We start from the raw sequence: 16,245 nt of genomic DNA on the forward strand, positions 1-16,245 counted from the left end.
TACCAGTAAATTTACAGAAAATATGTAGGTATACCATTAAGAAGATATTGGTAAATTTCATTATATTGTTTGTAATATTACTGACATGTTTCGGAATATTACATAAGACTTAAGTAAATTTACATAAAAATGTATTTTTCAAAAGAAATAATAAATTTGCGAGATTTTTATGTAAAATACCCGTTCCAATTGTTAAAAATCAATTGTAGTATTACAGATATTTATGTAAACGGGCATTTCTTAGTGACTGTTACATATGTATCGTGTAAAAAGACCCATTTGAACAGGAAGTTTACAGAAAATTTGTAAAATTAAAAAAATGTTGGGAAATTTCATTATGTTTTTTGTAATTTTTCTGATATTTTTCGGAATATTACATAAGAAGTAAGTAAATTGTAATAAAAATGTGTTTCTCAATAAAAAATGGTAAAATTACGAGATTTTTATGTCAAATTCCCGATTTAATTGTTAAAAACACATTAAAAAAGTATTTGTCCCAAAAGTTCCATGTAATTTTACAGATTTTATGTAAACGTTCATCTCTTAGTAATTATTACATATTTATTATGTAAAAATACCATTTAAACAGTAATTTCTACAGAATATATATGTAAAATGAAGAAATGTTGGGAAACTTCATATTGTTTTTTGTGATTTTAATGACATTTTTTGGAATTTTACATAAGACGTGAGTAATTTTACACAAAAATGTAATTTTCACAAAATTAGGTAAAATTATGAGATTTTTATGTAAAATACCCATTTTAATTGATATAAACACATAAAAAAATGTATTTGTCCCAAACATTCCATGTAATTTTACAGATTTTATGTAAACTTCTATCTCTTAGTGATTATTATATATTTATTATGTAAAGCGACACATTTAAACAGTAAATTTACAGAAAATATGTAAAATTAAAGAATTTTTTGGAAATTTTATATTATTGTTTGTAATTTTCCTGACATTATTCCGAATATTACATTACACGTAAGTAAATTTACACAAATATGTAATTTGAAAAAAAAATGGTAAAATTACGAGATGTTTATGTAAAATTCTCTTTTTAATTGTTAAAAACACATAAAAAAAAGTATTTGTCCCAAACATTCCATGTAATTTTACAGATTTTATGTAAACTTCCATCTCTTAGTGATTATTACATATATGTTATGTAAAAAGACCATTTAAACAGTAAATTGAACAGAATATATGTAAAATTAAAGAAATGTTGGGAAATTTCATAATGTTTTTTTGTAATTTTACTGATATCTTACGGAATATTACATAAGACGTAAGTCAATTTACATAAAAATGTATTTTTCACGAAAATAGGTAATATTGCGAGATTTCTAAGTAAAATTCCCTCTTCAATCGTAAAAAATACATACCAAAATGTATTTATCCCGAACATTCCATGTAATTTTACAGATTTTATGTAAATATTCATGGCTTAGTGATTATTACATAAATTTTATGTAAAACTACATAAAAATTATTGATTTTACCGAAAAAATGAAAAATTTACGAGAATTACGTAAAATGTCATATTTTTCCGTAAATTTCCCAGATTTTTCGGGAATTTTACAGGATTATGTAATTTTTTTGCATGTAAAATTACATAATTTTTAACAGTGTAGCCTTCGCTCGCGTTTTCACCCGCGTCAATAGTAGGTAGTTTATGTGAGTGCTACATAATGGAGGGCATTAAAATACGAGTGTGGTTTTATGAAACGAGCTGAAAGCGAGTTTCATAAAAACATCACGCGAGGGTTTCAATGGCTAATTAATAAAATTGATTAAAATTAAAATTGATTGGTTTTGAGTGAATTGGGGCAACGTTTGAGGGAGGGAGGTCATGACCCTCGTTCCGGGTCATTCCTGATGCAGAGGCTGTCTATCGCGGTCCAGCGTGGCAACGCGGCGAGCGTGATGGGCACCTTTGCATCTGGAAGGGCGCGGGACGGGTTGTTTGATTGAGTTCTCGGTTGTGGCTTTATTTAGCTTAGTTTTAATTTAGTTTAATTTAGAGTTAATTTATTAATTGATCGAGTGTGTTTAGGTATAAGTTTTAATTTGTAATAGGTTTAGTTGTATATTTTGTTAAATAATAACTAATTAATTAGTAATTATATACAGTTATATATACTCATCGGCACATTGTATATATACTATATTATATGATATGTTTAGTAATCGCATGTTACGACCGCCATTGCGGCATTAAAAAAAACTACAATTTATGAATATTCAAAATACAAATATTGCGCTCATATTGTACCATTATACATTGTACTTAACAAATTACATATACACTTAAACCTTCCTCAAGGTCAATATTGACAGGTGAAAACCGCATGAAAATCCGTTCAGCATTTTTTGAGTTTATCGCGAACATACCTACAGACACAGACGCGGCGGGGGACTTTGCTTTCTGAGGTGTAGTGGTAATGTGGTGCAGAGAGGAAAATGGGGACTACGTTTGTATGAAGAAGTGGTCGTCCTCTTTTCTATTATCTCTCTCATCATTTTACCACCGCCAGAAAGAGACAGAAACTGTCATTAGCACGCTGTCACGTACAAGTGCAACTATCCGTAATGGGAGGAATCGCGTACGGTAAATTGACATTTGCGGTACATATTGAGAACGCAATGTTTTGCTGCCCCACTTTGAAAACAACCTTAAGTGATAGAAAATCAGCTTATTACGCAAATGTAAACAATTTAATGACATTCCAAACGAGATATGTACAGTGGTATTGCTAAAACAAATATAACTAGCTTGAATCTAAAGTAGGCCCTTGAGTCCTTGCACCAAGGTTGCTGGCGGCATTTCCTCGCTGTATCGCAATGCTGATACGTTGTGCGAGGTAGCCGCCAGCTCTTCGGCCAGCGTTCATTCCATCACATGACTTTCCTAATATCGCCTTGGTTCTGTTTTTAGGGTTCCTTAGTCAACTAGGAACCCTTATAATTTCGCCGTGACCGTCTCTCGGCGGCTTTGCTCCGTGACACAAAAGTGTTTTTTTTTTTCTTTTTTTTTCGCTATTGCCTAATGGTGTGGGGTATTGTTAGATACTTTAGATAGGTCTTTCTAAACGAATACGGGTCTCTAACAACTGTTTTTTGATAAAGTGAATATTTTCGGAAATAATCGCTACGAAAGAAAAAAAATATGTCTCCCCCATGTAACTTTTGAATCGTGGGTCCAAAAATGATGAAATAATCTTAATCCAAAAGTTTTATGCAAAAAGTCTTCTCTTCTTAAAAAGACGTACAAAGCGCTGCGCTGCGAAGGTATAGTCTCTTATGCTTATAAGTTATAATGTTTAGTCTACTCTGACAGAATGAACCCTATAAGTACTGAGCGTACCCCGACATGGTCTTGGGCGATTTTTTTTTTGTTTTTATAATAATTTACGAAAAAAGGTCAGCTTACCGAATCTAAGCCTGGGTAAGGTACCACTTCATAATTGCTTCGCATAAAGGTAATATTCGGATTTCAACTGCAGCTGCAGTCGTTGCCGCCGCTGTATATCAACATAAAAAGAGTGACTTTCGCCGCCGCATTACTGCCGCGATTACCTATAACCATAGAGAAAAAAATACATAGAGTGCTCATATACCAATACATCAGTTTTAATGGAAAAACGAATATTATTTTTGTAGTAGCATCGAGTAGCGGAATAATCAGCACTGCTACTTAACAATAGATGTTCCGACGACCGAAAAGTCTAATGCTTAACAATTTTCAGCTAATATTGTAATCAGATTAGCCGGAATTCTATTTTCAACTCCTTCTGCTTTTAATATTAGTTGTAAATCGTTGTACAAAACAATTTTCGTGAGACGCGACACTAGAGAATTCTAGTATCAAGTAGCGGTACTGATAATTCCGCTGCTTCATGCTAGATGTCGACTGCGAAAATAATAGTCGTTTTGGTATCATGTATGGAGTGAGCACTCTATTCTTACTCTATATATACTCGTATTCTCTATGATATCACGTTCATTCCGTCACTCATTTTACTAAAGTGGCCCACTGATTAACAGTCCGCCGGACAGTATCGGCCTGTCAGTTGTTCGGAACTGTCAAAATTCAGTACTAACTGACATGCCGATACTGTCCGGCGGACTGTTTATCAGTGGGCCCCTTAAGGAAATTAATGCTGCCGCTGTAGTCGCATTAGAAACGTAACCTTTACATTCCTGGCTACGCACGTAAACTGACCGGAATATAACAACAGCCACACGTAGCCATTTATTCAATTAACTATGATAATGAGCCACATTTAAAACACCACTCGCTGAGGTTAATCGTCCTAAGGGGTCATACGTATACTATAAAAAAAAGACGTAAATGCATACATTTTTAACGGCAAATACGCTTATCATGCGCGTTTCTAAGTAATTGCAGTATCATGCTTATAACATGAGAAATACCTAAGGTGCTAACAGGTCTTAACTGACCATTGGTGAGTTTTATGTCTTTGGAATAAGGCTTACAAATTGTCCGTTATCAGTTTGCCAGTTAACAGTTAAGAGTGTAGAAATAATTCCTGGGGCCTAGACAGAATGTCAACCGTTTGCGCCGTAGCGAATGAAACGGTCATATCATATCAGGGGCCTTACCATGATGTCCTGATTGCGATTCTGTTTAGGACCTAAACTGAATTGCTAAGGGACTGAGTTATACGACTTTCTTCTTCTTCTTCAACCTAGCGTTTTCCCGGCCTAGCGCCAGGGACCGCTTTCCTGCTCAGTCTTCTTCACTTTGCCCGGTCTTTGGCATCCTCAGGTGTGAGATTGTTCTCTTGCATGTCCGCTTTCACGACATCCAGCCAACGCTTCTTAGGCCTACCGCGGCCGCGTGAGCTAGAAACTTGGACAGTGAGATTGAGGAATTTATTTCATTATTTTCATTTTATTTTTTTTATTTAGTGAGTTATGCGACTTTATTATTTATTTATAGCTCCGTCCTTTAGAAATTCAGTTTATGTTCTAAACAGCAATAATGACACTAAGGACACCGCAATAAGGACACCATGGTAAGGCCCCAGTACGGATATGATGGTAAGTAGTTCTTGTCTACCTGACAGCGTGATAAAACGGTATGCGTCACTTTCAATCGCGCTCTGTAAAAAGTGACGGATGTCTTGTCACGTGGCTGAAACCGTCCATAATAGGCCTGCAGCACTCTTTCCATATTACTGTGACAGAGAGACAAATTTGCTAAAGTGGAAAGTCCTAATAGTTTAGAAGAGATTTGGAATTTTCAAAATTGTCTGCTCAATACCAGATTTGACTAAATTTTTAGACTGACCTTTGTTCGCGGAACACTTATGGGATCACTTCGGTCTTGCAAACCAGTTAAAACGCTACACCCAAATTACAAAAACTATAAATGACATTGCATAATTAACCACCAGCCACCATACCACCACCACCACCATATTTAACCAGTTAAATTTTAATGCGTTTTACTCAGAGACCGTCTTTTTCATGAATTTCAGACCCAAGAACGAACACATGGTTCCTCTGCGCCAGACCCTACCAGGGTCTAACACTCCTCGGTCTGTACCTCATGTTCGTGCTCAAATGGGGCCCGGCCTACATGAAGAACCGGCCCGCTTATAACTTGGAGAAGGTCCTGATCGTGTACAATGCTTTACAAGTGTTGATATGTGCACGGATATTTATAGGGGTATGTTAAATACAAGCTTTTATTTAGTTTCACCTGACCGTTGTCAGTCTGTCTGTGCGTGTGTAATCAAATCTAGCAAGTTAAATTTGATCCACTTCCCGGTTTCCGATTGAGCTGAAATTTTGCATGCATGTATAAATCGGATGACAATGCAATATTATGGTACCATCGAACTGATCTGATGATGGAGACAGGAATTGGCCATAGGAACTCTGTGATAAAACAACGAAACCTAATTGTGTTTGGGGTTTTTAGGATTGTCTCGATGAGTATTAGTTGCCTGTGGAAAGAAAAGTACAGTCAGCGATAAAAACTTATACCAAAAATTAAATTTTGCCAAAAACTTATTATATGATTATAGTATTAATTTAAACTTATATGTGTACCTAAGCATTGTAACGTGAATATATTTATTTATTTAAACAATATAAACAAGAACAGGAATATGAATCTAAGACTAACTACTATTAAAATATCTAAAATCATATTTATCATGATTAAATGCCGTTGAGAGGGAGCCCAACATGCAGGCAACGTTCCCGTGCTACAGCACTGTAACCCGTTTTGTTTACTTCCGTATAGAATTTCAGAATTCAAAAAAAATTATAAATATCGTTCAAGTTGTTTAAAATGTAGTTTTGTCTCGCCTGAACATTCGCTTGGCACCTAATCAAAATGAGTTCAGTAGTTTTGACGCTACATTTGGAACACACGAAAGTAAACCTTCCCTATTAAACTTACGTGATTATTTGAGTAAATTTTCTCTTCTGTATCGAATAAATTCTCTCTCTCTTCTCTCTTGAGTCCAATTTCGTGAGTTCCAATTTATAACATTTTCGATTGTCAATACTGGAGTCAGTTATGTAACGCTGCCATACATGACCCAAAATTTTTTTATTAAGCTATGAGCTGCATCACATCTGATATTTGAGTAATTCTAAGCATTTCTAGCCTGATGTGGGGGGGAGGGTGGGGTACAAAGACGGCCGCCACCCGTCATCTTTAAAAAAAATCTACTCTGATCCTGGTGGGTACTAGGGCAAGTTTGGTATCATTTTCGTATAAACCAAAGACGTAGAATTCATTGCTGATATTTGTTTTTTTCAATTTCATAGTAATTTTACAAGAAAAACGTAAAAAGGTGAAAAATTTGGTTGGAGATTTTTGCTACGCGGAGCCGAAACTACAAAAGATAGAAAGTTGAAATTTGCACACTAGATTACATTTATAAAGTTTACAAGAGATAAGAAGCGATTTTGAGAAATTCAACCCCTAAGGGGGTTAAAAAGGGGATGAAAGTTTGTATGGGGTTCAAGTTTTATTTTAAGCTAGGAATTTGAAACTTCGTAAAACGATATATTATTAAAAAACAAGAAAACTAATTTCAGCGTTTTTGAAAATTCATCCCCTAAGGTGGTGAAAAAGGAGTTGAAAGTTTGTATGGATATCAAAAAAAAATTCGAACGCGGGACTTGAATCTTTGTATTTGGGGATATTATTAAAAGACAGGAAAAGTAATTTCAGCGTTTTGTAAAATTCATCCCCTAACAGGGTTAAAAAGGGGTTGAAAGTTTGAATCCATTACAAATCCGAGTAGACACACATTTCTTATTGCCTCCCAGGCTTGAAATGCTTAGAATTACTCAAGGAACATATGTGATGAAGCTCATAGCTTAATAAAAAATTTTTGGGTCAACTTTATAACTGCTTCCGCTACAACCCCCTAATTCAGAAACACGCTAAAAGCCTCAATTAACTAATAATCGTTTGTCTTTATCTGTCATTTTGACTTATGTATTTTTAAGAAAGGGATAAACATAATTTCACTAAATCAGGCCCGTAAAGTTTTTTTTTTTTTAGGGGGTTAGTAAAACTAATAAAATCTCTAATTCCTATATGGCCGAAACTAAATATAAAATAATTTTAGCCTAATCAACATACTTAATTATTTCCAGTCCCTAATCTACGCGTGGGCGTTCGACTACAAATGGCTATGTGAGCCTGTGGACTACACAACAGACGAGAAGGCGATGCGTGTAGCCCGATACGTGTATTACTACTTCCTTGTCAAGATTCTCGACCTGGCGGACACTGTAAGTTTGCAACTTCAGAGTTTACAACTCATCTCATCATCATCTCAGCCATAAGACGTCCACTGAACATAGGCCTCCCCCTTGGACCTCCATACGTGCCGGTTGGAAGTGACCCGCATCCAGCGTAATTCGACTTTAACAAGGTCGTCTGTCCATCTTGTGGGTGGACGTCTTACGCTGCGCTTGGTAGTCCGTGGTCTCCACTCGAGCACTTTTCGACCCCATCGGCCATCTTCTGCACGTTTACAACTCAGGAGTCGGCAAATTTTTGAAATAAAGACCTAATTGCAGTAGAGTCACTAGTTTAAGGGATTCCGCAGTGTTGTTTTCAAAGGTCCAGGAACTTATGTAATTTTATTTGGGTTCGCCGACTGCTGCTGGCCTAAAACTGCCGAGCGAACAGGGTGGCGTCGATCGGCCAAGGTTTTTCAAGCAACTACTAAGCAGTGACGTCCCGGCCACGAAACCATTGGCCAAGCTTTATAAATGTAATGGAATTATTGAAGAGAAAGAAAACTAGCTGGTACATTTAGACTGCTGTGGCTGCATAAATAACGAAGCAAGAGTTCAAAATGATCCACATACGCTCTTAAGCAGGCCACTGACGAGCCTTCCAAATGGATGCCGTTACAATGGATTCATCCAAATGGACGGCATCCTAATATTAAAAATTGTACGTTTTTGACATTCACGGACCGATTTTGGATTGCAGGCACGCTATTTAGACTGTTGGAAGGCTCGTCAGTGGCCACCTTTAGTCTCTCATCGGTTGTTTTTTTTTTAAACTAGTACCTAATAAATATGCAAAGCCTGGTTATGACTTTCTTCCAAGACGCGAATCGTGCTATGTGCCATGCTTTATAAGCTTCTAGTAAGAAGCTCAGCAATCCAGAGGGAAAAGCGCGGCGCAAAATTGAAAAGTTCTGTATTTATTACGTACATTTCCCGTGAGATGCATGTGCAGTGGTTTTCGTCAAAACTATTGCCTACCCTAAGTACGATAGATAATTCTTGGGACAAGTTTGCTGAGCATTCACCAGGTTCCCGAAGTAAACTGCAACTTCCTGCCTTGTACAGCTAAACTGTGGAATGCACTATTGCCCGCGCTATTTCCGGACTGATACGACCTTAAAAACGTAAAAAAAACCACATTCCCATCTTAAGGTGTTGGTAGCTAGAAAGACAATGATATAGAGGGAATACGGGTTATTAAAGTGTGGTATTTTTACAGGTATTTTTTGTACTCCGTAAGAAGAACAGCCACGTGTCCTTCTTACACGTGTACCACCACACCGGCATGGTTATGTTGACGTGGGGCGCTGCTACATACTTCCCAGGTATTTTTTAATAGTTTTGTAATAGTTTTTTGTTATTTAATAATGGTCATAAGCTTGTTCCCCTTTCCGTCACACGTCACATTTAAGTGCATGCTCCTACCACCTGCTAAAGAGCACAGTTCAGTGTATATTGTCCATACACCTATACGTATACCAAGTTTGGGGACTTGTAAGGGACTCGTGCGTTAATGTAATCATTAGTTATGTGAGTTAGGTAGTTGCTTTTAAGTGAAGGTACAACGTGAGAAAACATCCGCAATGTTCTCCAAATGTTTTCTTAAGGATGACTCACGTTAGACCGGGCCGTGTCCAGGCCGGAGCTACCGGCGCTAACTTTTATAAGTTTTATATGACATGATAGGTGATCACGTGATGATTTCCATAGAAAACGATGCGCCGAAAGCTCTGGCCCGGACACGGCCCGGTCTAACGTGAGACATCCGTTACTTCTTTTGTTAATCCTGGGGAATATTATCATCATCATCTCAGCCGAACGACGTCCACGGCTGGACAAAGGCCTCCCCAAGGATCTCCACAGCGAACGGTCATTCGCTGCCCTCAATGGGAAATCGGAAATATACCTAGGAGCAAAGACGTTTCAAACAGTTATAGATATTTACGTTTAATATTCAATCTGATTACAGAAGAAAAAGTATAAAATGCATAAATATTTTACTTCTTCAATTTCAGGAGGCCACGGAACCTTGATTGGGGTGATCAACTCGTTTGTCCATGTGATCATGTACGGGTACTATCTCCTGACCGTGGCCGTGCCGAGCATGAAGGAATCCATGTGGTGGAAGAAATACATCACGCAGATGCAAATTGTAAGTATCATCAGTCTTTTAAAACATCCATTTCAGGGGACAACAGCACCCTGATTGGGGTGATAAGCTCATTCGTCCACGTGATCATGTACGGGTACTATCTCCTGACCGTGGCCGTGCCGAGCATGAAGGAATCCATGTGGTGGAAGAAATACATCACGCAGATGCAAATTGTAAGTATCATCAGTCTTTTAAAACATCCATTTCAGGGGACAACAGCACCCTGATTGGGGTGATAAGCTCATTCGTCCACGTGATCATGTACGGGTACTATCTCCTGACCGTGGCCGTGCCGAGCATGAAGGAATCCATGTGGTGGAAGAAATACATCACGCAGATGCAAATTGTAAGTATCATCATGTTTGTCTTTTAAATCATTGGAGGCCACAGCACCCTGATTGGGGTGATAAGCTCATTCGTCCACGTGATCATGTACGGGTACTATCTCCTGACCGTGGCCGTGCCGAGCATGAAGGAATCCATGTGGTGGAAAAAATACATCACACAGATGCAAATTGTAAGTATAACCATAGATAAAGTAAGCTAGTGTCAGACCGTGAAAAGTAAATTATGACGTATAAATAAACTTATACTGCGTGGGCTATCAAATCCGCTGCAGACTTTTCTTGGTGCGACTAAATAAGGGTGCTCACTCCATAGATAAGCAAAACCCATTTATGTTAAGTTTTAATCGAGCTTCGCGATAACTTATTTAGAGGTAATAAGATTTAAGCTTAATCATAATCAGTATTAACTTTTAAGCTAGTTTTAAACTTATTAGTAATATAATTTAAGTACCAAATCTCCCATATAACTTGTTAGATAGATAAATAAAAACTTTACTGTAAAACATCGTGACAGTAAAATAATGAACTTATAATAAGAATAAAACTAAAACTTATATGTCTATTTATTTCTCTCCGTCATTCATTTAAATAGACGAGAAAAAACGATGAGGAATCTGTTTTTACTCGAGAGATAATTTTAAAAGTTTATGTAGGTACCCCACATATATAATTATTAGCATGTTTATGTCGTGTGTTCTAATAAGTTTTTTGTATAGAAATTCCCCTTGAAAACAGTTTAAAAATGTTGCTAATATCACTCACATCATTAAAAAAAATTGACACCTCACATTCCAAGATTGGTTCAGTAATTTTGTGCCTAAAAATGAATAATTTTAATAATGCAGTAATATAGGATTACACTTACATTAATTGACCATGACTAGGGTTTGCACGACGGATCCGAAATATATGGGAAGATCCGCGGATCCGGATCCAGATCCGGATAATTTCATACATTTCGGATCCGGATTGCAAACCCTAACCATGACTGAGAAGGAGATCGTTGCAAAAAACCGTAGTTGGGTTTTTTTTAAAACGTTATGTTCAATTCCTTTGCGAAAACTACAAGCATTAAGGCCAATTTAGAGCCGTGTAAAATACTGAAGTTAAGCTCCAGTGTCTTCAACTTTCGGGTACATAAGGTATCTTTTCTGTTATTCCATCGTAGTGTGTCTAACATTCTTTTCTTATTATTTGCAGTTGCAGTTCCTAATGATCGTAGTTCACATGGCGACCCTGGTCTGGAAGACGGACTGTGCCTACCCCCGCTGGATAGCCGCCGTTTTTCTACCTCAGAATCTTTTCATGCTCATACTGTTCATAGACTTTTATATTAAAGCTTATATCAAACCTAAGAAGTCCAAACTGAACGGTCTGCAGAATGGTCACAATGGTCTCCAGAAACGGCACAGTAATGGTCATCTTAAAAATGGAAAAAATGGTGTTCATAAAAAAATAGAGTAGATTTAATTAACTTCATATCTTAGAATAATTTACTTAAACACCTAGTTCCTGTATTTTTTTAATTATAGTTATAGCTACCGTAAACTCGGGTTACTTTGACCCAATGGAGGGTAACTTTGACCCACATGAAATGACTCTCATTTGAAAGGGTTTTAATATAAACTGGACCAAGTAAATCTTAATGGCCAAAGTTACCCTCCAGGGCTAAAGAAATCCGACTTTACGGTACGTAGTTAGACCAAGATAAGTCTGCAACGATTTAGCACAGCACACAGTGCAAAATGTTATTTATACGTCATAATGTCATAGCAGTTTGAGGTTTAAAATAACACTTTCACTGCGTGTGCTTAAAAATTATTGCAGACTTCTTCGTTCAACTTGACCCTTTACCAACTTTCATGCTGAATAATAGCGAATTCATGCCGTTATAGGGCACCACTCACGATGCGCATGCGCATGCGATTTTAAGATAATTGCTGGCTAAGGCCCACTTGCACCATTCCACTAACCCGGGGTTAACCGTTTAAACCTGGAGTTACCATGGTTACCAGTACAATTTGACACTGAGTTAACGGTTTAACCGCATAACCCCGGGTTAGTGGGATGGTGCAAGTGGGCCTAAGTAGGCGCAATGAATTCAGTCGATCGATTAAATCCCGCAATATAACGCAAATCGCATGCAATTATTGGATTTATTGGTGATGTCTGCGGAGGCCTTACTAAGTAAATTTTGAGACCTGTTGATAAGGTAAACGTACTGGTGCTCGACGCGGTCCCAGTACATGTCATCTTGAAACTTAAGTCATTGTCAATAAGATAAAGATCATCATCATCATCATCATCTCAGCCATAAGACGTCCACTGCTGATCATAGGCCTCCCCCTTTTTGGGGGGTGAATGCCATAATCGCCACGCTTGGCAGGCGGGTTCGCGATCGCAGTCGAGTACACCGAATTTGAGGGACGCTGCTGCCCGTCCACCGGTGGTCTTGGACGTAGTTTAAGGACATACCCGGGTCCTAAGATAAAGATAAAAAAGATAAAAAATAGTTTATTCAAGTAGGTATATTATACACCGTGTTTTTTTTGATTTCCGTTAATTTCAAGGGTGCATTCCTGAGCTTAAATCAAGTAACTTTCACAAAGACACTGATGTTCTAATTAAGTCCATTTCGGAGATAATCAATAATTTATTTTTTTCCTATAAGGCCTCTACAAGCGTGTACACTTGCCTTAGGGCCGATTTACATATTGATTAGTATTTATAATGAATTCATACATTTGCTACTAAACTTAAGTACAATCTCGGTCGATTGATGTATGAAATGACATTGATATGTCACAGATTTCAATTGTTTGGTTGAGTTAAATGTAATGCCCGTGTTACAACAACGCTACATGCAACATTTAATTACCTTTTAAACAAAAGAAAATCCATAAAAGAAAACAAAAAAAATTTTTTTTTTTTAATTAACTATGCCATTTACTTTTCTTAAACGTACTTAACCATACCCCGAAGTTAACGGAATTCAATAAAAACACGGTGTATTATAATGCGCTTATGAACATCAAATAAAGCTATACCGGCTCCAATAGAAGTGACAGCAAGGTGTCATCTATTAGCATGTCGAGCACTAACTAGTACGTTTACCTTACTGTATGTGTTAGAAACGTTAAAGTTCGTATAAGAATGCTCATAGGGAGGAAAAAATATTGTTATTAAATACAAGTGATACATTGTTATTAACAACAATAATTACCTATTGCCTATAAAAAAAAAAAGTAATATAATAAGAACATACGATGTTATTTATTTTCTGTTAGTAAGGTTAGATGGGGTAAGAGAGACAACGGGACCAGATAGGTAAACACTTATAAGGAATCCTCCTACTGTTTATCTTGCCTCGAGCAAAAATAAACTATGTTTGTCCCCACCTGACCTTAAAAAATATTTGACATTTAATTAGGTACCATTGGTAGGTACCTAATAGAGATGTACTTAAGTATTATTTAAGTCCCTATGTTTAATTATTAATATATTTTACAGTACATCTGGTGCTTCATTACGACACCCTGTGCTATAATAAGCACATTACGTAACTACGTCAAATATTTAAATGGCTATGTACTACCTACTGTAAAACCTTGTGCGAATCGCGCAGTGCGATACATTTGTGAATAGGTACCTAATTCGCAACTTATGTCGATTTAAAAAACTCCCTTCGGTCGTGTTTTAAAACTCACCACCTGTTGCTAATTTCCTATTTTCCGCACTTGTATCGTAAATAATTATTATTACAATGGACAGAAATATAATAGTACATTTTTATATGACTGTATTTAATTTAGTGCAACAGGTTTATGATACGAGTATTTATTCATAGTTATAATAATGTCAAGAGTGCACGACTAAGAAGAGGCGCAGACTTTTGCTCAAAATTAGCATAAGTACAATGTTCGGACAATGCCTATGGGTACCCCAGTGCGTCTTCGCATTGTCCGATCCAATATCGGATGTCGGATGACCCTTGCAAAAAGTCTGCTCCTATTAGAGAGTGCCATAGGCTATCTCTATATTCTCTATGGCATCAAGAGTCCTTACAAAAAAAAAAACTTTTTTTGTGCTTGTTTTAGACATCCGATATTGGATCTTCGCTCTCAGGGACAACATATTATTGCACCTATTGTAAATTAAAATAATAAAATATTGTTTTTAGTGAAAGATTTTCATTTTGCATTCCTATTTTCTATTTCCATTGCCATAAGCCATCTGAGATCTGAAACCCAGAAAAGCAATGGAATGTTCCATAAACAATATTCACCATACATTTATCGAGTAACTTTCGTGTAAATATTTCTCCCGACAGGTTTCGTAATTCTTTTGGCAACTTGTTATATATGTATTATTATACTTATATTTAAAATATTGCTTACGGAAGTACATATTTTATTTCATTCAGAACAAATTTAATACATAACAGATACGTTTCTCTCGCAATCCGCTCCCGCAGGAATTAGGTACCAAGGAATTAGGGTAAGCCCCGCGACGGTCTACAATCTACATTATTATGTAATTGGTTTTTGGCAGTTTTTGGCAAAAATTTAATTTTTGGTACAAGCTTTTATCGCTGACTGTACTTTTCATGCGACAGACAACTAATACTCATCGAGACAATTCTAAAAACCCCTAACACAATTAGGTTGCGTTGTTTCATCACAGAGTTCCTATGGCCACCTATGGTCTCCATCATCAGATCAGCTGGGTGGTACCATAATATTGCATTGTCATCTGATTTATACATATACATGCATGCAAAATTTCAGCTCAATCGGAAACCGGGAAGTGGATCAAATTTAACTTGCAAGATTTGATTACAGACAACGGTCAGGTGAAACTAAATAAAAGCTTGTAATAAAATACTGTCGCAACTCTGAATACCTATCGGCCTGATTCGAACTTTAAGATACGCGGTCCCAGTACCTGTCATCTTGAAACTTAAGTCACTGTCAATAGAGGACAGCAAGTTGTCATCTATTGGGCATTAGCATGTCGAGCACTAATACTAATACGTTTACCTTAGGTAATAGCAGTCAATTAGGAAATGAAAATTAAGGGAAAACCGTAACTTTGCGCCAAGTAGGTATATTTGAATTTTTATTATTATTCTTTTGCATTGCTTAACATTAATTCAATATTAACTGTAAACTTTGCGTAAAATTAAATAATATTGGAAGTAAGTAATAATCATGACAGCCATTATTATATGAAAGACATTAATAAATAAGCCATTTATTTATTTCCTAGAGAAATTTCATATGAAACTGAACAACCCATTGAAAAATACATATATGTACAATTGTTTAGAATTAGTTTCTTGCCCTTAATTATCGATCGAAGCTTATTTCTATCTACACTACTCTCATCCAGAAAATATGAAAGTTTTCGATAAGACGATCTTCCTCACAGACTGTACAGTCAGCAGCAGAAGATGCTAAGCGGGCGAGGTGTTCAAAATGATCTTGACGTGACTTTACTGTTAAGAAAATAAGAGTGTGTTAAGGTAATTTTGAACGCCTCGCCCGCTTAGCAACTTTTGCTGCTGACTGTACAGTTCATCGCTTAGGATTTTTTGTTGATTTTTGACCGTTAACTACCTACTTGGTTTGTTTGCTTGCTTGAGGCCCTCTAGATAGTACCTACCGCCCGCGGCAAATCATGATGGTGACGGTAATATAGGTATATACAGGGTCATTTTTGGACCGTTAGCCATATTGTGCGAGGTGATTAGTAAGGTCAATACTGAGCAACTTTTTCTATCGGACCAACCCCGAAATCACAAAAAAAAACCGGGCAAGTGCGAGTCGGACTCGCGCACGAAGGGTTCCGTACCATAATGCAATAAAAAAACAACAAAAAAAGCAAAAAAAACGGTCACCCATCCAAGTACTGACCACTCCCGACGTTGCTAAACT

At 36.8% G+C, this 16,245-nt stretch overlaps 1 protein-coding gene across 1 annotated transcript in view; it reads left to right on the top strand.

Annotated features, from left to right (window-relative positions):
- LOC134665744 (very long chain fatty acid elongase 7-like) overlaps positions 1-14,488 on the top strand; it is a 29,656-nt gene extending 15,168 nt beyond the window's left edge. The window contains exons 2-6 of the mRNA XM_063522718.1: positions 5,515-5,705; positions 7,661-7,798; positions 9,030-9,135; positions 9,826-9,962; positions 11,510-14,488. Coding sequence (XP_063378788.1) covers positions 5,515-5,705; positions 7,661-7,798; positions 9,030-9,135; positions 9,826-9,962; positions 11,510-11,773 — 836 coding nt within the window. The 3' untranslated portion in view covers positions 11,774-14,488. The remainder of the gene's footprint in view (positions 1-5,514; positions 5,706-7,660; positions 7,799-9,029; positions 9,136-9,825; positions 9,963-11,509) is intronic.
- Positions 14,489-16,245: the final 1,757 nt, after the last annotated feature.

This window comes from Cydia fagiglandana, chromosome 7, assembly GCF_963556715.1.
Source record: "Cydia fagiglandana chromosome 7, ilCydFagi1.1, whole genome shotgun sequence".
NCBI classification, from domain to species: domain Eukaryota; kingdom Metazoa; phylum Arthropoda; class Insecta; order Lepidoptera; family Tortricidae; genus Cydia; species Cydia fagiglandana.